The 27,862-nt window shown below is 37.9% G+C and overlaps 1 protein-coding gene across 1 annotated transcript in view; it reads right to left on the reverse strand.

The window, feature by feature from the left end:
- The window catches only part of Ubr3 (ubiquitin protein ligase E3 component n-recognin 3), a 124,947-nt gene that overhangs the window by 33,110 nt on the left and 63,975 nt on the right, over positions 1–27,862 (reverse strand). Inside the window, exons 21-28 of the mRNA XM_050121899.1 lie at positions 24,084–24,263; positions 22,749–22,922; positions 20,285–20,748; positions 15,770–15,858; positions 13,905–14,054; positions 9,888–10,021; positions 4,314–4,424; positions 1,584–1,784 (exon numbers count right to left, since the gene is read on the reverse strand). Of these exons, the coding sequence (XP_049977856.1) occupies positions 1,584–1,784; positions 4,314–4,424; positions 9,888–10,021; positions 13,905–14,054; positions 15,770–15,858; positions 20,285–20,748; positions 22,749–22,922; positions 24,084–24,263 (1,503 nt within the window). The remainder of the gene's footprint in view (positions 1–1,583; positions 1,785–4,313; positions 4,425–9,887; positions 10,022–13,904; positions 14,055–15,769; positions 15,859–20,284; positions 20,749–22,748; positions 22,923–24,083; positions 24,264–27,862) is intronic.

Below are 27,862 nucleotides of genomic sequence, written 5' to 3' on the forward strand. Positions count from 1 at the left end.
CTAAGTGTCTTTAGGGGCTAGGAATTATAGCTCAGTGGCACAGCACTCGCCTAGAGCATAAGAGGCCTTAAGTTCAATTCCCAACACTATAAAACTACAGGGTGGCAGGCATCTGTCACTTCTGTAGAGACCATAACAGAAATCTACAATATAGGTAAAACATTTTAAGAACTTAAATCACATAAATTCTGTTGATGGAGATTACAAAACAGATTCATTTATGCCAAATTCACATTATAGTAGACTAATTTATAGTGAATTGTTACATAGTATTTTCAGAGTAAATAAAGATGTGTGTAAATACTTTCTTTTTATTACATTATTTGGTGAGTGTACGCTTGTGTACATCTGAGTGGGCTACGTACTATGGCACATAGGTAGCAGAGGCCAGAGGAAAACTTGGGGTAGTCAGTTCTCCCCGTCTACCATGTGGGTCCTTAGAGATTAAATTCACATTGTCAAACTTAATCTGAATGTAACAAATATATTTTCAAATGATCACATTGTATTTGACACTTATGTTGTATATTATATTTGTACATAGAGACAAAAACAGAGAGTTGCATATCTCATAATGGTACAGAAAGGGCCACAGATATACTATGATAATCCCTTTGAAAAATAGTACCTACAGACATCAAAGCCATTTGGTTTATATAAATGCACTCTGATGTTCACACAATGGCAAAATTATCTACTGATACCATTTTCCAAATGTATCTATTGTTAAATAAACAATGTAACATATATACTTTTTGTTTTGCTTTGTTTTTAAATATTTCAACTTCTTTAAAAAGCCTAACCATTTAAGCTTGTGCCGGCTATTCTTATGTCAATTTGATACAAAGTAGAATCATCAGAGCAGAGGGAGACTCAGCTGAGGAAAAGGCCTCCATAAGGTCAGGCTACAGGCAAGCCTGTAAGGCATTTTGTTAGTTAGATGGAGGAAGGCCCAGCCTACTGTGTGGGTGAGACCATCCCTGGGCTAATGGTCCTGGGTTCTATAAGAAAGAGGCTGAGCAAGCCACTTGGAGCAAGCCAGTAAGCAGCACCACTCCATGGCCTGCCTCTACATCAGCTCCTGCCTCCAAGTTCTTTCCCTGTGTGAGTTCCTGTCCTGACTTCCTTCAGTGATGAACAGTGATGTGAAATCAAATCCTTTCCTCCCCAAGTTGCTTTTGGCCATGGTGTTTTGTCACAGCAATGACAACCCTAACTAGGACAAAGCTTAAGTTCACAATCTGGACGATAGCCTTAATACATTAAATTATAATGATTTTGACTAAGGAAAAGTATAGGGCCTAATAATTTCTAATATTTTCATTCTGTTTTTAATAAGCACAACCAAAAACCTCTAAAAATCAATTTCTAGTAAATCAATTTCTTTATACATTTCTACTAAATGTATAAAGGCCCAGGATAATTTAGGGAAAAAAGAAAAGAGTGTAGATATAGCAGGGAAGATGTGGGGAGGAAGGGAGGGAGGAACGGAGGGAAGGAAAGACGGAGGGATGGAGGGAACTGAAAAACAAACTAAGTTAATAAGTTAACCAGGATATTTTCTGCCTTACACTGATGCTTACTGGGAAAGCTCCCGGTCGTCCCTGCAGCTCCTCCACTTCCTTTATGAGATCTTGTGTGCTTTTGTTACTAGGACGTTGCCAAAGGTTACTTTCCACATTGCTTCCAGGATAACATGGAAGAACACTGTTAGCAAACTGTCTACAGAGGGGACATGTGAATTCTCCTTTGTCCACTGAGAAGCCCTGAAGAACCTGGTCATTCTGAAAGATGAAACAAACATGCAGATATCTGATGCACACATTTGCAGCAAACAAAAATTGCAATACCAGATTTTACAGTAAACTCACATACATATCAAAGGCATCTCTAAAATGTCACAAAGAAATAAAATCTCTGGTTTAGTTGTCAAGGGGTTTTGGGTTTTTTTTTTTTTTTTTTTTTTTGGAGGGGGACTTGGTTTTTCAAACAGGGTTTTTCTGTATAATAACCCTGGTTGTACTGGAACTCACTCTGTAGACCAGGCTGAGGCTGGTCTCAATCTCACAGAGATCCAACTGCCTCTGTCTCCTGAGTGCTGGGCTGAAAGGCGTGTGCTACCACTGCCTGGCCTGAAGCACTTCTTATAATACAGCATTATACCAAATCACACACAAGACACTATCTTCTTTCCTAACCAATACTGCACTTTTCCTCCATATACAAACCTCTTTAATATCTTTCTCTGAGGAAGTTACATAAAGTCTCAAGTGTTTATATGGACCACAAAGCTCTTTACAATCAGATTTCTAATTAGTTCTTCAAATATACAAATATAGATATAATGACTCAAAAGTACCTTCATTCATAAAATGTTATGGCATTTGCAAATGGTCACTAGGACCCTGTGTATACCTGACAACAGTTAGCACTCTTGTCCACCAACTGCACAAAAGACGGCTAATTTGACTGTCAACGTGCCAGACCTACAACTTCTGATGGAGTGCCTAGACTGAGTCAGCTGAGACGGGGAGGAGCAGCACTGGGGTCCAGACTAGGAGAAAACAAGCAGAGCACTAGCATTCATCTCTCTGCCTTCTGACTGTGGGTCAGTGTGGGCAGTCCTTTATGCTCATGCCTCCATGTCTTCCCTGCCATGCTGGACTGTACTCTCAAACTGGGAGCCAAGAAATCCTTCCTTCCTTGCTTTTTCCTTTGCTTCATTCTATTGCTTGTCAGGTATATCATCACACAATGAGAAAAGTAACTAATAAACACCATGAATTCTTTGAAGAAAGATGTCTTATTTATTGTCCCCAGGATTCATCACAGAATCTACAATGCTCTAGAACCTAACAGTTCATAACAATGCATAATGTGCTTAAGAACCATTAGCTTATTAATCCTGACAACAGGCAAGCTCAGACAATGCAGTACATGAATGGCATTCAGAGAAAAAGTAAGCTTCATTCTACCAGGAGGAAAACAAAAAGTATTGATATATGTCACAACAGATTTACATTTTAGGAAGATAGTAAATAAATTAGAGTAAGGAAAGTATTGAAAACAACCACAAAAATCAAGTCAAAAGAGGACATATATGTGCCAGGTGGTGGTGGTGCACACCTTTAATCCCAGCACTTGGGAGGCAGAGACAGATGGATCTCTGTGAGTTTGAGGCCAGTCTGCAAGTTCCACAACAGCTAAGGCTATACAGAGAAACCCTGGGGGCTGGGGAAGGCATACACAAAATATTAGTGGAAACAATGAAGGCAGAATTAATGCCAAGTGACACTCCAGAACATCCAATAGAATCCTGGCTAGTGACTGACCATGAGTGATGAGGAATAGGAAGGAGAAAAATGCTCCTGAATTAAGGATCTTTAAAAACATGAAATTTACTTTTATGGTAGAAATATTTTTAAGAAGCTGAAAGACTAAAAAAGACTTCAGTTGTGTGGAAGGTCAAAGGAAGATTTGAATGAAGCAGACCTGAGTATCTTTATATACTGAGAAGAGACAGGAGACAGCAAAGCAACACAATCAGAAAGATGTTATCTTCAATCATGGCTTCTGCAGTGCTGGAGACAAAGGGCTCCTGGACTACAGACAGCAGCAGGAACACTACTCCAGAAGCAGAAAGGAAAGACATGCTGGCATACGTCACTTGCTAGGGAACTGCACTTTACATGAAAGGAGATAAGGGTGTGATGAAGACACACTGAAATTTTGGTGGGATAAGCAGAAACAGAATCTAATGAGTGAAGTTCTTAGGATTTAGAAGTATCTGGATGTAGGAAGGCAAAGACCTGAAATAGCTGCTAAGGCAAACAGGAAAGAGACATGATGAAAGCAGAGAGATAAATGAATAAGTGCATTTATGGGCCATGAACATAATCTCAGTCGCTGACATAGGAAATCCTATGTTTAGACAATAGTTCACTTTGTCTTGTGATTTTCTACCATCTTCTGGCTCACTTCTACATCAAATCAAAGGCAGCTGGTCAATGCTTGGGAATAAAGACAGACGAGGCTCAGTACAAGACAGTGAAGCTAATCAACTAGGAAATGTGCAGAGGTTAAAAGTGCTGGGCAGGGAAAGTAAGACAGGGTGATCATGTAAAAACATGATCCATATAGCACTTAGAGCAACAATAGCCAAGACTAATGGGGAGTCGTGGGAGTTAGCAGCTAATACATAAAAAACACGATCCCTCAGACTGGAGAGGGGAACTGGATGTGTATGGTATAAAAAAGAACTAATGCCTGGAAAGAAAACAGGTATCTTTAAATTTTTTTTCTAATCAACTTACCCGTAATGATTCCATATAAGATTTATGACAATCTATGTGTAACGTGTGGCCACAAGTTTGTACATAAACACCTCCTTCCCAGCCAATTGATACTGCCAAAAGGCAAGAACTCTTCAAAGAGAAAAAAAAGACAAAAGAATATTAACTTTAAAGAATTATTAACATAAAATTATGAACATACTAAAATACGCCCAAGAAATCATCCAACCAAACCTGCCATCTTTTTATGCATAGCCTAATGCACAGGTTGTAGTTTTATGACATAAATTAATAAATGACTAGACAGTCCTAAGGCAAGATCTCTAAAATTAGAATACTATAAGTTTTAATTTCCAAATATCTTTTCCTGTCTCTCATTTTATCATTTGATCTGCCAACCAACATTTTTTTTTCTGGACTAAGATTCATTCCTTTTTTGTTTTCATAATTGTTTTTAATTGAGCTATATATTTTTCTCTCCTCCCCTCCCTTCCTTTCCCCTCCCATTCTACTCTCCCTTGCTCCCCATGCTCCCAATTTACTCAGGAGATCCTTTTTTTCTTCTACTTCCTATGTAGATTAACTAGATCCATGTATGTCTTTCTTATGGCCCTCATTGTTGTCTAGATTCTCTGGGATTGTGAATTGTATGCTGGTTTTCTTTGCTTTATGTCTAAAAGCCACTTATGACTGAGTACATATGATATTGTCTTTCTGGGTCTGGGTTACCTCACTCAATATGATGTTTTCTAGATCCAACCATTTACCCACAAATTTCAAGATGTCATTGTTTTTTTCTGCTGTGGTATAAATGTAGCACATTTTCCTTATCCATCCGAGGGGCCTTTAGGTTGTTTCTAGGTTCTGGCTATGACAAACAATGCTGCTATGAACATAGCTGAGCACATGTCCTTGTGGTACAACTGAGCATCCTTTGGGTATATACCCAAAAGTGGTATTGCTGTGTCATGAGGAAGGTTGTTTTCTAATTTTATGAGAAATTGCCATACTGACACACAAAGGGGCTGTACCAGTTTGCACTTCCACCAGCAATGGAGGAGTGTTCCCTTTATCCCACAACCTCTCCAGCATAAATTGTCATCAGTGTTTTGATCTTGGCCATTCTTACAGGTATAAGATGAAATCTCAGAGTTGTTTTGATTTGCATTTCTCTGATGACTAAGGTTGTTGAGCATTTCCTTAACTGTCCTTAGGCCATTTTATATTCCTCTGTTGAGAGTTCTCTGTTTAGGTCTGTAGCGCCCCCCCCTTTTTATTGGATTATTTCTTCTTTTTATGACAAATTTCTTGAATTCTTCATATATTTTGGAGATCAGCTTTCTGTCCAATGTGGTGATGTGGGAGTGTCATATATCAATCTGTTGATTTCATTGGCTGAGCAATAAAGAAACTGCTGGCCCTGATAGGTTAAAAGATAGGTGGGCGGAATAAACAGGATAGGATGCTGGGCGGAAGAGGAAGTGAGGTCAGACTCTGCTCTGCTCCCGGAGAGACCCGACAGCTCTGCTGGAGCAGAGACGCCATGCTCAACTCTCCCAGGATGGACAGAGGCTAGAATCTTCCCAGTAAGCGCACCTTGGGGTGCTTACACACATTATTAGAAATGGGCTAGTCCAGGTGCGAGAATTAGCCTGTAAGGGCTAGAGTTCATGGGCCAAGCAGTTCTTAAATGAATACAGTTTGCGTGTTGTTATTTCAGGCATGAGCTAGCCAAGCGGCCGGGGTGTTGGGGACGCAGCCCCGCCGCTCATATTTCAACAATGTGGGGTTGGTGAAGATCTTTTCCCATTCTGTAGACTGCTGTTTTGTCTTGTTGACCATGTCCTTTGCTTTACAGAAGCGTCTCAGTTTCGGGAGGTCCCATTTATTAATTGTTGTTCTCAGTGTCTGTGCTACTGGGGTTATATTTAGGAAGTGGTCTCCTGTGCCAATGTGTTCGAGTGTACTTCCCACTTTCTCTTCTATGAGGTTCAGTGTGATTGGTTTTATGTTGAGGTCTTTGATCCATTTAGACTTGAGTTTTGTGCATGGCAATAGATATGGATTTATTTTAATTCTACATGTTGATATGAAGTTATGCTAGCACCATTTGTTGAATATGCTTTCTTTTTTCCCACTTTATAGTTTTTACTTCTTTGTCAAAAATCAGGTGTTTGTAGATGTGTGGGTTGATATTTGGGTCTTTGATTTGGTTCCATTGGTCCTTTGTCTATTTCTATGCCAATATCAGGCTGTTTTTAGTACTGTAGCTCTGTATTAGAGCTTGAAGTCAGGGATTGTGATACCTCCAGAAGTTCATTTACTGTACAGGATTTTTTTTTTTTTGCTATCCTGGGATTTTTGCTTTTCCATATGAAGTTGAGTATTGTTCTTTCGAGGTCTGTGAAGAATTTTGCTGGGATTTTGATGGGCATTATTGCATTGAATCTGTAGGTTGCTTTTGGGAAGATTACCATTTTTACTTTGTTAATTCTGCCTACCCAAGAGCATGTGAGATCTTTCTATTTTCTGGTATCTTCTTCAAAGATTTAAAGTTCTTGTCATACAGGTCTTCCACTTGTTTGGCTAGAGTTACTCCAGCAATTTGTGGCTATTGGGAAAGGTGATACTTCTCTGATTTCTTTCTCTCTCATTTATCATCTGTGTAAAGGAGGGCTACTAATTTTTTCAAGTTAATCTTGTATCCTGCTACATTAATGAAGGTGTTTATGAGTTGTAGAAGTTCCTTGGTAGAATTTATGCGGTTGCTTATGTAAACTACCATATCATCAGTAAATAGTGAGAGTTTGACTTCTTTTCTGATTGTCTTATTGTTCTAGTTAGGACCTCAGGAACTATATTGAATAGATATGGAGAGAATGGTCAACTTTGTTTTGTTCCTGATTTCAGTGGGATCGCTGTGAGTTTCTCTCCATTTAGTTTGATGTTGGCTGTTGGCTTGCTGTATTATGTTTAGGCCTGGTGTTTGTATCCCTGCTCTTTCCAAGACCTTTATCATGAAGGGATGTTATATTTTGTGGAAGGCTTTTTCAGCATCTAATGAGATCATCATGTGGTTTGTTTGTTTTTTTTTTTCAGTTTGTTTTTATGGTGTATTACATTGACAGATTTTCATATGTTGAACCATCCCTACATCGGTGGGATTAAGACTCCTTGATCATGGTAAATAATATTTTTTTTTGTTTTTTGTTGTTGTTGTTGTTGTTGTTTTTTGGTTTTCGAGACAGGGTTTCTCTGTGGCTTTGGAGCCTGTCCTGGAACTAGCTCTGTAGACCAGGCTGGTCTCGAACTCACAGAGATCCGCCTGCCTCTGCGTCCTGAGTGCTGGGATTAAAGGCGTGCGCCACCATCACCCAGCTGGTAAATAATTTTTCTGATATGTTCTTGGATTCAGTTTGCCAGTATTTTATTTAGTATTTTTGCATTAATGTTCATGAGTGAAATTGGTCAGTAACTCTTTCTTAGTAATTTCTTTGTGTGGTTTGGACATCAGAGTAATTGTAGCCTTATAAAATGTCTGACAATGTTACTTCTGTTTCTATTGTGTGGAAAAATTTAAGGAGTATCGGTATTAGTTCTTCTTTGAAAATCTTGTAGAATTCTGTGCTGAAACCACCTGGCCCTGGGCTTTTTTTGGTTGGGAGCCTTCTGATGGCTGCTTCGATTTCTTTAGCAGTTATAGGTCTGTTTAATTTGCTTATCTGGTCTTGATTTAATTTTGATAAGTAATATTTATCAAAAAAAAACTGTCCATTGACTAGGATTCATTCTAATGTACACAATGCCTTCCTTACTAGAACTGTAAGTTCCTCCCGAGGCATCAGAAACCTCACTTCCATGGGCTGTGGAAGCAAACTGCTCGAACTGTCTTGTCACCTCGCCACTTACTGTTAACAATAAGGAAGTAGTGTGCCTTGCATCTGTGCTACTGACAGTGCACATCTCAATCAACAGATTCACAGGCAAGAAAGATCTATTTGGAAAGCAATTAAAACAATCTACAGTAACTAAAAATAACAATAAGTATTTTAAACTATTATATGTTTATCTAATTCAGAATTTATTAGTTTCAATCTACAAAAGGAAGGAGATCTTATTTATAACCTCCTCAAAAAATAGAAAAAAATAAAAATTGACACAGCAATTTTACTTTTTTTTCTCAGTGCTGCAGATGGAAGCCATGGCCTCACACATGGTAGGGAAGTGCTCCAGTGATCTTAAAAAGAAGTTAGCAATGTCACTGCTGTTGAGGTAACGTTTAAAGTCTTGGGACACTACTAATGCGGTTACAGCTGAAAAGAGGCTGGAAAATAAGCGACCAAGCTCACAGGAAGTAAGAGAACACAGTCTATTATATTTTTAAAATATCACATGAAAATTCTAGTATTCATCCTTTCACAAAAGTAAAATGTGGTTAAAAACCTGCATAAAATATTTACACACTACATGAATTATTTGAAGAGTTAATACTTATTCTTTCATTAAAATAAATTATGTAGACTACACAATAAACAACATTTAAAACATATATCACACTTACTGCTTGACCTTTTGTATAAGGTTGAGAGACATCAAAAGATAGTTTCAGTTGGTAATGCAAGTTATAATAAAAAGTGAATTAGGTACAAGACTTGGGACTCACCAAGATAGAATTATTTTCTCTGGATTGGCAAATGCAAATGGACTGGACATTGTTGGTATACTTATTTCCTATACATATTGTATATAGTTTTTCTTATATTAGCTATAGCTTTCTTTATTGTAGACAAAAGGGGGAAATTTAGTGATATTTTGTATGTAATCTAATAAATAAAGCTTGTCTGAATATCAGAATGCAGAGCTAAGCCCCTAGTTAGCCATAGAGACCAGGCAGTGGTGGCACACACATTTAATCCCAGGACTCAGGAGACAAAGGCAGACAGATCTCTCTGAGTTCAAGGTCACCATGGGCTACACAAGATTGAATCTGTCTAAAAGAGAAGCAGAGCTCATACAAAGATGATCCCAGCACTTGGGATCCCATGTCATTAATCCCAGCACTAGGGAGGTGGAGACAGGAGTGATAGGGCTGGACAGAAGAACTCAGATGCAATCTGAGCATTCAATCTGAGGTTTCATAGAGACAACAGCAGTCTGAGGTTTCGGAGAGTCTGTCTGAGGTTTCGTGGAGACCGCATGCAGTCTAAGGTTTGTAGAGAGAGAGAGTCTAAGAATTCATAGAAACAGATTGCCCCTTTTGGACTGAGCATTGGTAGAGGTAAGAACTCCCAGAACTGATGCCCTCCTATGACCTCCAAAGGAACCAGGTATACACAAGACACACTTACATACATGCAGGCAAAACAGGTATATACATATATACATAAAAAATAAACAAACAAACGAATGGATAGATAGATAGATAGATAGATAGATAGATAGATAGATAGATGATAAACAAATAAATAAAGCAAGCTATTGGGTGCTAGGGCTATAGCTCAGTGGTAGAACTCTTGCTTAGCATGCATAAGACCCTAGATCCAATCTCTAGCACTATTAAAAAAGTTGAAATTGTTTGATAATAAAAATACTTACATCTTTAAAATAACGCTGCAATAAGGAAAGTCTCACGTCATGAACTGCTGCACATGTGTCCCATGGGTAAATCTGTTCCTCCTCAGTGATAGGCAGCTTTTTTGGTTCAGCATTGTCCCGGCACTGCCCTAAAACTAAGTAACGACAGAGACAAAAGTTCACTAAATAATACAAAGATCTAAATAACAACCCAGGTCCTTCACAACAACCAACAGTAAATTTCAAATTTTTCAAATATTTTTAAATATCAAAAATTAAAATTCTACTTAAGTATCAGTCACTAATATTTAAATCTCTTATTCTGAAATTCTGAAGACCTTAATTTAAAAAAAAGTAGCTGCCAAGCCTGGTGGTACACACCTTTAATCCCTGCACTAGGAAGGCAGAGGCAGGCAGATCTCTGTCAATTTGAGGCCAGTCTGGTCTACAGAGTGAGTGAGTTTCAGAACAACCAGGACTATGTAAAGAGACCCTGTCTCAACAAAACAAAACAAAACAAAAAGAGAAGTTTTTTTTTTAATAAATAAAGGCACAAATAGGACAGTTTACTATTAAAATAATATTGAGATATGGTGGCACAGTCCTTTAAACTCAGCTCTTGAGAGGAGAGGCAGGAGGAACTCTATGAGTTCCAGGCCAGTCAGGGCCATAAAGTGAGACCCTGTCACAATAATAAAATGAAATGAGTGTGAATGGATGATTTCCTAAGTCTGTCTCACACACACACACACACACACACACACACACACAAAACCTAGAAACAATGACTTTCCCTCATTTTTTAATATGTTATTAAAAGAAAGCAAAGCTGCTTAGAGAAAACAATGAGCCCAAAGCTGGAGAAAAGCGGGAGGTGAGCCTGAATTACATGTGACAAAGAGAAGGCTTCCATTACTAAGCAGATACCCTTTAAGGACCAAGGCCAAATTAAAGAAATTTAGTATCAGAAAGAATGGTGCCAAAGTCAGATGTTACATTCACAGACTCAGGCAAGAAACACCCAGTGAAAGACAAAAGGCCAATGTGTCACCGATGGAGCACTCTGACATGGAAGCCTCCTAAAGTGATGCCATCAGAAGGAACATGCTGTGGACTACCCTCTCCTAAGTGTTTACTCTGGACCTCACAGTAAGAAAATAATCACACAAATCCACATGTTTCGTCTATGGAATAGCCAATCAGAGAAAGGCTCTGAGAAACTGCTCTAAATTAAAGGAGAGCCACACAAATGACCACTAAAGACAAGAAATACATGCGATACAAAGAAATGACGGGTAGGTGAGGTGAAAGATGTATCAATTAGCTGTACATAACTCACTCTACAATATATACATGTATCAAAACATCACAATTACTAGTCAGAGAAACAAAAAAGTCAGATAATTAGGAGAATTTGAATATAGACATAATATATAATATTAAATTTACTGAGTATGACAGTAGTGCTGTTTTTATATAAGATAACGTCCTTGATTTTCTTCTGGAAAAGGGTGTTTACATCCACAGGCCTATGTGTGCATGTGTTTTCTAGTGCACAAAGTATCAAATGTGTTTACATTCACAGGCCTATGTGTGCTGTGTTTTCTAGTGCACAAAGTATCAAATGTGTTTACATCCACAGGCCTATGTATGTATGTGTTTTCTAGTGCACAAAGTATCAAATGTGTTTACATCCACAGGCCTATGTGTGCATGTGTTTTCTAGTGCACAAAGTAGCAAATGTGGCGATACAGGTACAACTAGCAGCAGTAAAAGGGATTTAGTTGTCCATAGACACAAAACACTGAGAAAAAATTACGAAGACAGACATAAATATGACTAAGGCTACAATTTTGTAAGTATAAAACATCAAAACCCAAAAGAAGGACTACACAGACAAGAATATCACACAGGGCATGTACTTCCAAAGCACCACTGCCAATAGCTTATGTATGTTTGTTTTTAATGTGTCACTGAAAAAAGAATGGTAATTTTTTAATGCATTTGCATGGGAAGAGCTGCTTTGGAGGATGGGACTCTAAGGTATATCACATTGCAGCTGGGTTTTGGAGATTTATAGTAGCTATAGAAATAAAGCAAAGAATCAAGGGAATGCTCACAGATAAAACACACAATGTACAATACACTTAATACACTCCCAAACTCATTCACAAGAATTTTGAAGGCTTTTGCATCTACACTTAGTAATGCATTCTAGTAATTGTGTGGTGTGGAAAATCCGTCTATGTGTTAGCTTTTATTGGTTAATAAAGAAGCTGTTTTCTGCTAGAGTAAAGCCAGGATGAAAGAGATATACAGAGAGCGTAGATGGAGTCAAAGAGAAGCCATGTAGCCACCACTGGGGACAGATGCTTCCCCTAGAGCCCGCCAAAGCTATGCCCATAGGCCACGACCTCATGGTGATGCACAGACTAATGGAGATGGGTTAGTTTAGGATATAAGTTTAGGAGTAAGCTAGCAATATGCTCAAGCTATTGGCCAAACAGTATTGCAAATAATGTAGTTTCTGAGTGATTATTTCATGGTCTGGGGAGCTGGGAATAAACAAGCAGCCTCCACCAATACTTGGTTATCAAGGGAATGCTAAACTTCCCATGGTATTTTTGAAAATGTTCCTTCCTCTGTATTTTTTGAACAAGTTTTAGATGGCTTGGAACTAATTGTTTTAATTTTCAACAGAATTCACTATCCTATACTTTGCTGACAGGGGTTCTGATCCTCCTGCCTACATGCCTCCTGAGTCCTGAGATTATAGACATGTACCATTACTTCCTAGTCATGCATTCAACTCGAAGTTTTGTGCATGTCAGCATGTATTCTACCAACTGAGCTGCATAGTGAGCTCAAGCATTTCACCTTCAATCTACTTGCATCTTCAAGTCCAAAGTGAATTTCTTTAAAAAAAAAAAAAAAGATTTTATTTTATTTGTACCTTATGTGCATTGATGTTTTGGCTGCATATTTGTCTAGGTAAGGGTGTCAGATCCCCTAGAACTGGAGTTATAGACAGTTAAGAACTGCCATCTGGGAGCTAAGGATTCGACCTGGGTCCTCTGGAAGAGCAGCCAGTGCTCTTAAGCATGAGCCATCTCGTCAGTCCTACAGTGCCATCTCGTCAGTCCTACAGTGAAGTTCTTATCCATAGCATACAGTATGGTCATTTTTTAAAATATGTCACTCTCCACATTCTAACTAGGAAATTAAGTTCATTGTATTTCAAGTGACTGCCGACACAGAACTTGACTCTGCAATCACGCTATTTTGTTTTCTACTTGTCCTTCATTCATTCATTATTGTTCTCTTGCACAATTAAATTTTCTAGTATGGAATTTTGAGTCCCTTCCCATTTTCTTTTAATATGGATTTATTATTATTATTATTATTATTATTATTATTATTATTATTATTATTATTTTGCTGAGAAGATCATTTTTGTGGCTACCTGGAGGACAGAATTAACAACTTCACTTTGTAACAGTGAACTCTGAATTAATATCTACTTATTTTCAATAACATATAAGCCTCTTTTCCATTTCGTCCTCCACCTCACCTCTGTGTTTCTGTGTAATATCTACACTATTTATGTAAGAAAACACCAACACTTGGTTTAAAATCTAGATATACAGACTAATTTCCTCATACATCCTGTTGCAGAAGAACTAAATCCATCACGACTACATTGTCTAAGAACTATTACTACTTCAAAATTCCTCAGAATGGGAAAGGAAGAACAACATTTCAACAGATAGCTTGGCAAACAGAGCAATTTCCATGCTGTGTCAAGAAGTACTTCTGTCTACTGTTTTAAAAACCCAAGAATCCAAAGCAGAACTGGCAGGACACGCCACATGTAACTAGAATATTGAAGCGAAGAATGGTAGATGTAGGAGGTTTGTAGATTCTAGAATAGTGAACAAGAAAGCTGAATTCTAACACTAGCTCTCATCTAGTACTAACAGCTTCTGTTCTGGATGCCACTGTCTACAATGTTTCTATTAAAAGTTTCTTTGACTTCACCTGATGATGCTTGCAACAGTACAACCAGTCCTGCAGGTCTGTCCTCAGAAGAAGGCCCACTCTGTCCACAGATAACACAGTCGTACACAGCCTCAGACACTTGTGGCTCTGCTGCGGCAATTTCCATAGGAATCTCGTTCTCAGGAGAATCTGGAAAGGAAAGCCATAACTCTTACAAGAAAAGTCCCTTTCAATAAGCCCTTATTCCCAAAGACCTACTTCAAATACTTTTCAAGTCAAATACTAACAAAGTTGCATCATAACACAACTACTGAGACTCTTATTCAAGTAAAATGTTAACTCTAAGACCACAAATGTGAAGTGATAAAAACAACTTTGAGTAATTTATGACTCAATATTTTTTATGTTGTACCAATTACAGATAAAAATTGACACTAAAAAAACAGAAACAAAAACATCTATGTAAGGGGCTGGAGAGATGGTTCAGCAGTGAAGAGCACTGACTGTTCTTACAGAGGTCCTATTCCCAACAACCGTGTGGTGGCTCATAACCATCTATAATCTGATGATCTCTTCTGTCATGAAGGCATGCATGCAAATAGAGCATTCATATACATACATTAAAAAATTTTAAATCTATGTAAGAGAAAATTTTAATTAAATTTTTAAAAATAATTTATTTATTTATTATGAATACAATGTTGTGCCTGCATGTTTGCCTGCAGGCCAGAAGAGGGCACCAGATCTCATTACAGATAGGTGTGAGCCACCATGTGGTTGCTGGGAATTGAACTCAGGACCTCTAGAAGAGCAGCCAGTGCTCTTAACCACTGAGCCATCTCTCCAGCCCCCTTTAATTAAATTTTAAGGAACAAATAAAAATCATTAGTTTCCATTTATTTTGAGATTAGGAAGAAAAGAAATTTATAAGATGGCAACTCTTTGAAAATTGGTAGTAGTAGGGGATAATGGAGGGAAAACTGCTTCCTAATTCTCTCAGTAATATTCAGTAATAGTCATCAATGTTTAGAGAATACAGAAGATAACAGTGATCTGTTAATATATCATAAACAACAAGGAATTAAGACACACCAGCAGACAGAGAAAGATAATCATGAGGTATTTTCTCATATATTCAGAAAATGATAAACTTAAAGATGATAATCTGAAAGCAGTGAAGGAAATATTATAGGAAGAGGAAAGGGAAGAAGGAAGGGTAAGCATAAATATATTTTTTAAAAGACTATTCATATTCTACCACCATATAGGAAAATGGTATTCCTTATCATTATAAAAATTCTAAAGCCAATATGAATTAAAAGGTGTGCATGATTTTTCAAAATATCAATGTGATGAAACAAAGAGACACCCAAAAGTGTTCTTAGAAATCATTACAAGGATCTTAGGCTAACATCAGAGAACAACACCAAAATAAATCATCAAATACTTACTGACAGACCTGACACACGTGAGGGACAGATTTATAGAGAACAGAGAGGGCTCTTCTTAACTACTGCCTTTGTTCTACAACACAATGGCTATAATAAAGACCTGATCCAAGGCAGGCAAGACGGTGCAGTGGGTAAGAAGGGTATTTCCGCCAAGCCTGATCACCTAAGTTCCATGCCCAGAATTTGCATGATAGAAGTAGAAAACTGACTCCACACAGCTGTCTTCTGACCTCCACATGTGCTGTGGTTCCAGCTCACTTGTGCCCATGTGCACACACCATAATTAAGAATTATTCCAAGCCCTCCATTTCTCTACTTTAAATAAAGACTGTAAATTATCCATACTATATATATATAATATATTATATATTTAGAGCTGCTGAGAGTTTAAATCAAACTATTCCTATAAATAAGAACTAATTGTGAGAGTTTCAAGCTAAAATTCTGACTTACCAACATCCATTGCAGTTTCCATAAAGCTTTTCTGTCGTGAGGCAAACTCTGCGAGCAATTTCTGCTGCCTTTCTCTAGCCTTTTGTCGCCTAAAGAGAAATGAAGTTGTGAGTACATAGTGTGCTCAACACTAATCTACTGGTTGGCGGCCACGCAATCAAGAACAACCTGTTTTTTATATTACATATGAAATATCATGTAAGATTTAAATGTCTCTGAAACAATTCTATCCCTTCTAAAAGACTTCAAACCCACTGTGTGCATAAGCAAAACTAAAGCAGTACCTACAGTATGAAACAATGGGGTAGACAGAAAATCCTAAACGTCCTACCAGGGAACTCTGACAGCTGGTAAACACTTTCAACAAAGTGACTGGGTACAAGATTAACTCAAAAAAAAAAAAAATCAGTATCCCTCCTATATAAATGACAAACAGACCGAGAAAGAAATCATGGAAACAACACCTTTCACAACAGCCTCAAATAATATAAAATACCTTGGGGTAACACTAATCAAGCAAGTGAAAGACCTGTATGACAAGAACTTCAAATCTTTGAAGAAAGAAACTGGAGAAGATAGAAAACTCTCCCATGCTCATGGATCAGGTTTAATATACTAAAAATTAATTGGGATTAATATAGCTAAAATGGCCATATTTCTAAAAACAACAGATCCAACACAATTCCCATAAAAATTCCAACACAATTCCTTACAGACCTTGAAAGGGCAATTGTCAACTTCAAATGGAAAAACAAAATGCCCGGGATAGCTAAAACAATTCTGAACAATAAAAGAATTGCAGGATGTCCGACCATCCCTGATTTCAAGTTGTACTACAAAGTTACAACAATAAAAACCACATGTTACTGGCATAAAAACAGTCATGCTGATTAATGGAACTGATTGAAGACCAAGACATAAATCTACACACCTATGTGCATCTGAGTTTTGATAGAGAAGACAAAAATACACACTGGAAAAAAAAGACAGAATCTTCAACAAAATTATGCTGGTCAAATTGGGCATCTGCATGTAGAAGAATGTGAAAAGGTCCATATTTATCATCCTGCATAAAACTCAAGTCCAAGTGGATCCAAGACCTCAAAAGAAAACCAAATATGCTGAATCTGATAGAAGAGGAAGTAGAGAATAGCCTTGAATGCCTTGGCCCAGGAAACAACCTTCTGAACAGAACACCAATAGCAAAGGCACTAAGATCAACAATTAATAAATGGAACCTCAAGAAATGAAACTGAAAAGCTTCTGTAAGGAAAAGGATATCATCAGTAGGACAAAACGGCAACATATCAAATGGAAAAAGATTTTTACCAACTCCACATCTAACAGAGGACTAATTTCCAAAATACATAAAGAACTCAAGAAATTAGGTATCCAAAAAACAACAAACCCAATTAAAAAGAGGAGTACAGATCTAAATAGAATTCTCAATTAGAGGAAACTCAAATGGATAAGAGGCACTTAAAGAAATGTTCAACATCCTTAGCCATCAGGGAAATGCAAATCAAAATAACTCTGAGATTCCTTCTTACACCTATCAGAATGGCTAAGATCAATCACACAAGTGACAGCTCATGTTGGAGAGGATAGTTTTGAATGCATAAGAACAGGTAAAAAATAGTAACAACGTCTTTTCTCTTCAGCCTCTAATGCCAAAAAAAAAAAAAAGACACACATAAATTTTTCCAGTTCTCTTCACTAAGAACACATGAAAATAGCTATATTTCATTAGAAAAAGAACAAGGATTAAGTTTCTAAATCCCATTATCTAGTAAAAAGCAACGAGAACTCCATAGGAAATGGCTGGCTTCAAGTGCAAGATTAGCCTGGAAGATCACTCTGCCTACAAAAAGGAGTATGTTCAAGGCATGATAAGAACTGATCAAAAGGGATAAAGATCTTACCATTTAGGAACTCTTAGTGGCTAAATCTGGAACATCTGATCATCAGAATACATCAGGTAGATGATAACTCAAACTAAAGCAAGAACTTCATGAGCCCATGACTAATGAAAATGAATAGTACCTTCACAGGTGATAAATGAGAAATTAGAGAATCTCAAAGAATCACCCTACTGTAAATGATGTACTCATTACAAAGGAGCAGCATAAACAGTGCAGAAGTCTGGCAGGCAGCTCCCTAACCAGCACTCAATTGTAAACACGAATGGCAGACTAGCCCATAGGAGGCAGTCTAAAATCAACCACTGTCCTAACCCTTCAGAGATTCAAAATCATGAAAATAAAAAAAAAAAGATGGAGAAACTGTTCCACTTTAAAAGAGATTAAAAAAAAAGATTCAACAACTAAATTAAATGAGCAATTATGAAGTGGATGTTTCTTTGATGAGAAACTTTGAACAACTGTTTAAACATGGGGTCTTATAATGTAATCATACTTAAAATACAAGGTTAACTCCTTAATCTTGTAGTTCTACTTTGATTATATAAAAAAGGGTTTTTACCCCTAGGCACTACACACTGAAGTATCCCAGTGTGGAGGGTAACACACCAGCAACTTACTCTGAAACCTTCAGCAAGTTCCTGGTACTGTCCTTAATCCATCTCTCTACATTTAACATTACTTTGAAATGAAAGCCCATAAAAATCTAACTGTATTCTCAGAGAAGAACTGTTCATTGTGTGGACAGTCGAAGCACTCCACAAGCGATGCAGAAATGCTGATAGACAGTAACTTTGATTAATCCATGGGTGGTCTCTTTCACCAGCACTAGGTGAGCTCTGAAGTCTCAGAATTTTTTTTTCATTAATGCCAATCTACATCTCATTTCTAAGTATATGCCAACAAAACAATATACCAAAAGTAAATCTGCATATCAAATATAAGAGAATCTCTGGTATAACTAAAATCAAAATGCATCTCTCGGGTGCTGGAAGGATGGCTCAGTAGCTAAGAGCATTCACTGATCTTGCAGAGGATCTGGGTTTGGTTCCCAACCACCATGTGGCAGCTCACAACCATCTGTAATTTGTTTCAGGGTAGCCAGCACCCTCTTCTCACCTCCACAGGTACCAGGCACACACATGGTATACAGTCATCCAAATACCCATGCACATAAAATACATGAGTCTTGTTTTAATGTGTTTATCAGCTTTCTGTGAAACCAGCATTAAAAAAAACTACATTATTGCTTTTCTAAATTAGGTAAACATGTAAATTAAAGACCATTAACAAATGACAAATCTGACAGATTTAGTACATTTCAGAATTATTCTTAAAGTTGAGGACACTGAAGTAGCAAATTATGAAAACTGTCCAAGACTTGCAGTCGTACCTTGTGACTAAAATGGCTTCTCACACAGTTATCACAGGAGCCTGCCCATTCTTCATAACCAGCAAATCACACAGGACGGCCAAACTCCTAACACCACACAATCTTACAGGTTTTCCTTCCTGGCCTCTTCTAACTTCTTTTAATGCCACTTGTACTAGTCAGCTTTAACTATCAATTTTACATAGTCCAGAGTCAACTGAGAAGGGAGCCTGAGCTGAGGGATTGCCCAGATCACACTGGCCTATTGCCATATTTGCAGGGAATTGTCTTGATTATTAACTGATGTAGGATGGTCCAGCCCACAGTGGGCACCACTATTCCCTGGGAATGTTGCCTTGGGCTATATATAAAAGAAAGACAGTTACCAAGAACCTGTGAATGAACACTCTTCCATGGTTCCTGCAACTCGAGTTCCAGGGGATCTGATATCCTGATAACTTCTTCTGACTTTCATATGTACCAAGCATACATGTGGTGCAAATACATACATTCGGGAAAAACACTTACACATAAAAAAAAATAAATCTAATTTAAATTTTTTACCTTTGAAAAATTAGGAAACAAAAATTGGCAAAAGAAAATTTTAAGAAACATTGCTTTCTCTAATAATTGATAATCATATAGCAATAAACACAAGTACCAAAAATTCAAATAGTTTGATTTCTATTTCAAGAAATACTTAAGGGCTGGTGAGATGGCTCAGCAGGAAAGACCCTTGCAAGGAAGCCTGATGACCTGAGTTCAGCCCCCAGGACATACAAGATGGAAAAGGGGAACAGATTTCCAAAAGCTGTCCTCTGACCGCCACGTGCACACTATGATAGGTGTGTTGACATGCAAATATGCACACATGTACATACACAAAATAAAATTTTTTTAAAAACTTATCTAAAATACTTCTATTTTTACTTAAAGTTACAAGAGAATTCTGAGGTGACACAGCAATAATAGTGTTAGCAATGTTTCTGAAGAGGCTTCCAGCTTTCAACAGTGATTTAACACTGGGGCCAGCAACACTCATGTTCTTACCCCCCAAAGAACTAAGCACCACACACACTAGCACAGGCTATGTTCAATCACTTACTTTACCAAGTAAAGTTGTAACTGAACCAGCCAAGTCATGAGCCCTGAATGACTGAGAAACAGAAAAACCCAAGTCAGCAACTGTACAATACAGATTTAAGACACTAAAAATAAAAATACCTTTCCTCCTTGTCCAGAGTCTTCTTCTCTGCTGTAGTGATTTTTTTGGGTGGCACAGGAGGAGTTACTTTTCTGCATATCTCTTCAATGATGCGTTTGTTCATTCTGCTTTGCATTGCAGATTTTAGCAAAATTCTTTCTACTGCAGTTATACCATCCCCATGATTGTATTTAGGAATTTCTGGTTGTATTAAAACTTCTATGTCATCAAGCCATGGAGGATAGTAAGAGTTTTGCTTTCCTGAGAGTTTGTGGTGAAGTTTGATTAGCAAAGACAATATGCTTTCCTTAATTTCCAAAATGGCTGTGGTTAACGGGGGAGAGGAACCAGGAGCTGACCATTTCTTTGGAGTGTAGGGTGGCCGGATCACCTGATTTGCTTCACTGCTGCTTCTATTGATGATCTCCTGAAATTTCTTTCTGCGCTCTGCTACTAAACTGAAAACTTGAGCTGTACCGGAATTCTACCAGTAAAGATAAGAAAACAGAGAAAAGAATTACTCAATACCAATTCTACTGTATTTTTCTGTATTTTTCCAAAGATCTCTCCAGCAGATAAACGTGTTTCTTCCATTTCTTTCTCAAATAGATACAGCACTGCTTTAAAAGGGACAGTGATGAGGAAAAGGAGGTCACCAGTCACCTCAGTGTAACCGCCTGACTCTATGTTCCACAAAAAAACAAACAAAGCTTGTGCCACACCTGCAGCCATATTACCAAAACAAAAAACCTATAAACTAAGTTTCTCAATAAGGAAGATTCTGTATTATCCACCAGCCATCAAGAAATTCTTTATTCACGTCAGAAAGCCTGCTACAGCTTTCACATAAGAAAAGTTGCTTTTCTTTTTCTTTTCTTTGTGTTATTTTTTGTTTTTGCCTTTTTGTTTGTTGAGACAGGGTTTCTCTGTGTAGCCCTGCCTATCCTTGAACCCACAGAGATCTACCTGACTCTGCCACCTGGGTATTGGGATTTAAGGCATGCGCCACTACCGTCTGGCTTTCTTCATATTTTTTTAAGACAGTAAATCTATAGTGAAAATTAATTTCAGAAAATTACAGATTTCAAGTTATAAAACTGAAATGTAAGGATAAAGGAATGAATTAATTTGCTTCAAACAGCATATCACCATATGTTATCTGAATAGACATTTTTAGTCAAGTGTTCATCTCAATAATTTGTCTCTTAAACAGCCTTTTTGCTAAAGCAAACACACATCAGGCCTCTTAGAAATCATCTTTTAATGAAGTTATCAGTTTAATGAATTTTGTTCAATTTTCTAAAATGAGCATTAAAAGTATGCTTTTCTAAGTCAAATTATAGTATTCAATGTTTTTTTTTACATCCAAGATTTTAAAAGTATTTTGTAACATTAGAAGCAAAAGAGCTTCACACAGAGGTTTCAAGTTTTTAATTAAAACCTTTATAGTATTCACAACAAAAACATGTTGCTAAAAGCAAAAAATAGATGAACAAATAGACTTGACACAAAAAACCATTGAATTCAGCTCTCTCTCTCCATTCACAGGACACCTAGTTTGCAGGAAAATACTACTTAATTATTTGGCATGTCATATGCTATGGTTGCTATGGCTGTATGCAGGTCTGGTGCTTGGGACTGGAGTCACAGGCACTGTGAGTAGTCAAGTGGGTGTTGGTATTGAGCCCAGGTCCCTGGAAGGGACACTAGTGCTCTTAACTGCTGCGCCATCTCTCCAGACCCACTTCTCATTTTATTTTTAAAGATTAATTAAGCATCATGCAAAGAGCTGCTTTTCACAATGAGTTCCCAAACACAAGATACAGGATACAAATATTTATGGGCCTGTTTCAGTTAATTGTCACAAAAGCGCCCCCTTTAAAAAAAAAACCCACAATCTTTTGATGGCCATGCTGCCAGCATTGCATTTGTTTTGGCTTAGGGAACAGTCTAGTCAGTCATCTGTAAGGGGTTAGTAAAACAGCTGCAGGGCTAATGGAAGCAGAGCCAAGTGGGCCACTTGTCGCTGGTCCAGAATACTTTTAACACTAGCAAGAAAACTTTGCTACTAACCACTCTGCATTTTTAATCAGTAACATAAACTTATTTGAAATTAAATATAAATAACTTTATTAAAAGTAAAAAATATTAAAGAAATGTTTTAAATTTTATTATATTAATCATATACACACACACACACACACACACATACTCTAGTGGGTTTTTTTCCCCCTCATTTCCAATTAGTCAGGCTGCTAGTTAATACAAACATCATACACATCTACCTCTCTTTGAAGAACTTTAGGCCGTCGGGAATTCTATAGCAGGTTAAAGGAAAAAGACTGGTTAAGCAACAATATTTAGACATATCAGAAAATAGATGACAACTTCCAGCGTTTCCTTCTGAATGCCATAGATTATCTATGCAATATCTCAGCATAATGTAAACCATTCCCTTTCCATTTCCCTCACTTTTAAACTTACTTGTAAAGAGCCCAGATCATCAGAGCTCGTGCCGGCAAGTGAGTCCCTTTTCAACTCAGGAGCAGTCACTGGGACTCGCACTCTGACATAATTTATAAAGTGTCGCATATTTGATACCAAGTTACTTCCAGGGAACCAACTGTCATGACAACGTTCTGGTCCACCCATTGATACCTAAGACATAAATAGAGAGATGATAGATAGATAGATGGATGATGGATGGATGGATGGATGGATGGATGGATGGATGGATGGATGGCAGGCATAAATAAATATGTGTACACCAGAAACTTGTCACTTCGAGTCTGAGATACAATGAAGTTCTAACTCAGTGAATGCTTCTTCATAATTGATGTTCTCACCATAATACCAAAAAATACACAAACAGCTTTTCTTAATGTTTTTCATTTGAATACTAAATCTTCAATTTCAACAGTTCCATATAGAGAGGAAAGCTTCAAAGGACCATATACATTTTAAGAATAAAGGCTTTTTTAGGCCGGAGAGTTGGCTCAGCAGGTACACTATCTGCTAAGCCCTACAATCTAAGTTAAACCACCAGGTCCCATATAGCAGAAGGAAAGAACCAAATCCTGCAAGCTGTCCTCCACCTGCACATGTGCATTGTGGCGTACACCCCACCCAGATGCTAAATAAATAGATGAATAGGACCATCTTGTCAGGTCTTCAAATTAAGAATTAAGAGCACTGGCTGCTCTTCCAGAGTTCCTGAGTTCAATTCCCAGCAACCACATGGAGGTTCACAACCATCTATGATGAGATCTGGTGCCCTCTTCTGGTGTGCAGGCGTACATGCAGATAGAACACTGCATACAAAATAAATAAACAAATAAATAAATTAACTAACTAACTAATTAAACTAAAAGCTAGAGAGATAGCTCAGTGGTTAAGAGCACCATCTGCTCTCCCAGAAAACTTGGGTTCAATTCCCAACACATTTTAGCAGCTCACGACCATCTCTAACTCCAGTTCTGGGGAACCTGATGCCCTCTTCTAGCCTCCATGGGCACTGCATGTAAGTGATGCATGGATAAAGATGCAGGCAAATGTCCATATACATAACAAAGATAATGTTAGCCTAGTAGTGGCAATGCATGTCTTTAATTCCAACAGGCAGCTGGATCTCTGTGAGTTCAAGGCCAGCCTGGTCTACAGAGTGAGTTCCAGGACAGCCAGAGCTACCCAGAGAAACCTGTCTTGAAAAACCAAAATAGAAAAAAAAAAAAATCCAAATTACACTTCTTGAAAAGAACTGCCTGATGGCAGACAGAGGTTGCTTCCTCTTAAATGTTCTAAGACAGAGGCAGTGCTTACCTCTTCCTCAGAATCATCCTCAGCAGAGTTTTCCAAACCTAATTCAATCAGATACAACACCATGCACAGTACATGTTCCGACAGATTTTGATGATCCATTAGAATCTTGAAAAAAAGAAGAAAACACCTCATAATTAACTTTTTCACATTATATATTGCAGTTGAAGAGATGAAAACAATCTATTATAAACAAAAATCACAAAAATTATCAGATATAAAAATGAAATCTTAGTGAAAATACAGTCTAAAACACTAGGTTTCCTCTGAGATTATATAGAACTTTTGCTAGATTTATTTTTAATGATGTGCATGGGGTGTGTATGCACATAACTGCAGATATTCCCATCGGTCAGAGTCATATATTGAATCCTAGGAGGCTGGAGTCACAGGTGGTATGAGCTGTACAATGCGGGTGCTGGAAACTCAGCATCCTCTGCAAGAGCAGATATGCTCTTAACCACAGAGCCAAATGCCCAGGCCTACATGGGAATATTATGCAGTATCTGGAAATAGCAGTTTGAAGACTTCCTAAATAAAGAGTACTACATTTAACAGACAAAAAAGTCACTAATATAAATAAAAAAAAATTACCAAGAACACTTTACATTATAATCTCCTGATACTCTCCTGAAGGCAGGGTGCCAAATAATGAGTTAGCCAACTAGCATCACTCATTTAAATGCAACTGTACTTGGCTAACAGCTGAAATCCAATATGAATCATTAGTATTAATTCTGTCTTTAACGTTCTCGGCCTCTAAATTTTGTATGTGACTATATAAATATGTAAGTCAGTGCATGTTTTACATGGTAAGAATGGAAAAAGGAAAACGCAATGAACCTTACCTTGTACATAGATCACACAACTCAAGCCTTACTCATTTTCTACAGGATGTAAGGATTGTGATAGGCCAGTGATTCGTCTAAAGATATCTAAACTAAGACAGGAACAAGATGGCACGGCAGCTTGTCCTCATTATAAGTAGGCAGGTGACCAAACGAGGGGAAGGACAGAAGAAAGGATTCAGTGAGGAAGTGGCCCTGTCAGCTGAAAAGGATGGTAAGTAAGCTGAGCCTCACAAGAACGGTCCAAACGAGGGGACAAGGGAAAAAAAACAATTCTTTGTAACTTAAGAGTGTAGACATGCACTGACAGATTTCCTACTATTTTTGACAAACAGGAGGGTGTCTCCATTGTCTCTTGTAAAACCTCACCCTTAAGTCTGTTTGTACCTACTGCAGCAACAATCTTTGGCCTCAGTTTTCCCATACCTAAAGGCAAAGAAGCCCAGAATTCTCTGAGACTGGGTTCCCTTGGCATCTGTCACTTGCTTACAACAGTGCCTACAGCTGGAGTCCCAACAAACAGCAGGCAGATGGTGCCAAGAGTGTGAAGAGTAGAGGAGGCCACGGAGGAGCCTAAGAGCAGGAGTTCCAGAGGTCACCCTTTCTAGCCCATCGCATCATGGAGGGAAATCAAGGCTCACACCAAAGTCAGTTGTCTAAGCAGCACTACACACAGCTCTCAGCCGCCCGCCCAGGCTGACGCCTGCCATTTCTGTCTCCTCTCGATAAGAAAGCATTACTGTCTAAATCCAAAGAAATTTTGAATTGAAATAGGTGGTATTACAGATTAAACGCTAAAGATCTTGAACAAAACATTGAAGACATTTTCTGGGAAGTGTCACCATGTTCTTTAGCATCACCCATGGCGAAGAACGATGGTGGCTCACTGCAAGCGCCTTCTGTAAAGTTGACTCGGCAAAGCGCGACAACTAAGTGCATCAGAAAAGCTGTTATAAACGAATGTGAAATTTCAAAAAACTAGTCATTAGAGGCTTCAAACAACCAAAACACTCATCTTTCATCTCTGATTAAATTCTTCCTAGATTAAGCAAATGTTAAAAGTTGAAAAAGAGTAACTTAGAAGAGATTTCCAGTAAGGCTTTCTTCATTTATCACGAGTTCTTAGCTATTATTGAAAACAGTGCACAGGTTGTCTGAACTAGTTGTCTAACCTCGAAAACTTCATCCTCTCATTAAAAACTGAGAATAATACAGAACTAACTGACAGACTACAATGTCTGTGGTATACAGAATCAGTAACAGAGAAAAGCCTTGTTCTGAGGAATCCTACAAATTACATTTGCCTACAAAATCAACACAAAAGAAAAGCGATTCTACATATTTTAATGGAAAAGGGGGTACTTTAAATAATTTTTCTGAATAATCCCTTTGATAAATAATAAAAATGAAACTTTCCAAGCATTTTTTGAAGGCACTGATCTAAAATCTTGGCAAAAAAAAAAAAAATTCCTTTTTTTTGTTTGTTTGTTTTTTGATTTTCGAGACAGGGTTTCTCTGTAGCTTTTGGTTCCTGTCCTGGAACTAGCTCTTGTAAACCAGGCTGGCCTCGAACTCACGGAGATTCGCCTGCCTCTGCCTCCCGAGTGCTGGGATTAAAGGCGTGCGCCACCACCGCCTGGCATAACTTCCAATTTTTATAAGTAAAAATGAAAAAATGACCACAGGTGATATTAGAAAGACATCAATAACAGATTCAATGCAGTGCCCAGCAAAATTCTTCAAAGACCTCAAAAGAACTGTACTCAACTTCATAAGGAAAAGCAAAAGACCCAGAATAGCCAAAACAACCCTGTACAACAAAGGAACTTCTGGAGGCATCACAATCCTGACTTCAAACTCTACTACAGAGCTACAATAATGAAAACAGCCTGGTACTGACTGGCATAAGTACAGACAGGAGGATCAATGGAACAAAATAGAAGACCCAGATATCAATCCACACATCTTTGAACACCTGATTTTTGACAAAGAAGCAAAAAATATCAAATGGAAAAAAGAAAGCATATTTAACAAGTGGTGCTGGCATAACTGGATATCAACGTGTAGAAGAATGAAAATAGACCCCTATCTATCACCATGCACAAAACTCAGGTCCAAATGGATCAAAGACCTCAACATAAAGCCAGCCACACTGAACCTTAGAGAAGAGAAAGTGGGAAGTACACTTGAATGCATTGACACAGGGAACCACTTCCTAAATATAACCCCAGAAGCACAGACACTGAGAGAAACAATAAATGGGACCTCCTGAAACTGAAAAGCTTCTGTAAAGCAAAGGAGATGGTCAATAAGACAAAATGACAACCTACAGAATGGGAAAAGATTCTAACCCCATATCAGACAGAGGTCTTATCTCCAAAATATAAAGAACTCAAGAAACTGATCATCAAAAGAACAAATAATCCAATAAAAAAAATGAAGTGCATACCTAAACAGAGAACTCTCAACAGAAGAATCTAAAATAGCTGAAAGACACTTACGGAAATGTTCAACATCCTTAGTCATCAGAGAAATGTCAATCAAAACAACTCTGAGATCCCATCTTATACCTGTAAGAATGGCCAAGATCAAAAAACACCGATGACAACTTATGCTGGAGAGGTTGTGGGATAAAGAGAACACTTCTGCATTGCTGGTGGAAATGCAAGCTGGTACAGCCTCTTTGGATGTCAGTGTGGCGAGTTCTCAGAAAATTAGGAAACAACCATCCTCAAGACCCAGTAATACCACTTTTGGGTATATATCCAAAGGATGCTCAATCATGCTACAAGGACATGTGCTCAACTATGTTTACAGCAGTTTTGTTTGTTATAGCCAGAACGTGGAAACAACCTAAATGCCCCTTGACTGAAGAATAGATGGGGAAAATGTGGTACATTTACACAATGGAGTACTACACAGCAGAAAAAAATA

The sequence above is a fragment of the Alexandromys fortis genome, unplaced genomic scaffold (genome assembly GCF_014885135.2).
Source record: "Alexandromys fortis isolate MF-2015 unplaced genomic scaffold, M_Fortis_MF-2015_v1.1 scaffold_8_9099976_23576923, whole genome shotgun sequence".
Taxonomy (NCBI): Eukaryota; Metazoa; Chordata; class Mammalia; order Rodentia; family Cricetidae; genus Alexandromys; species Alexandromys fortis.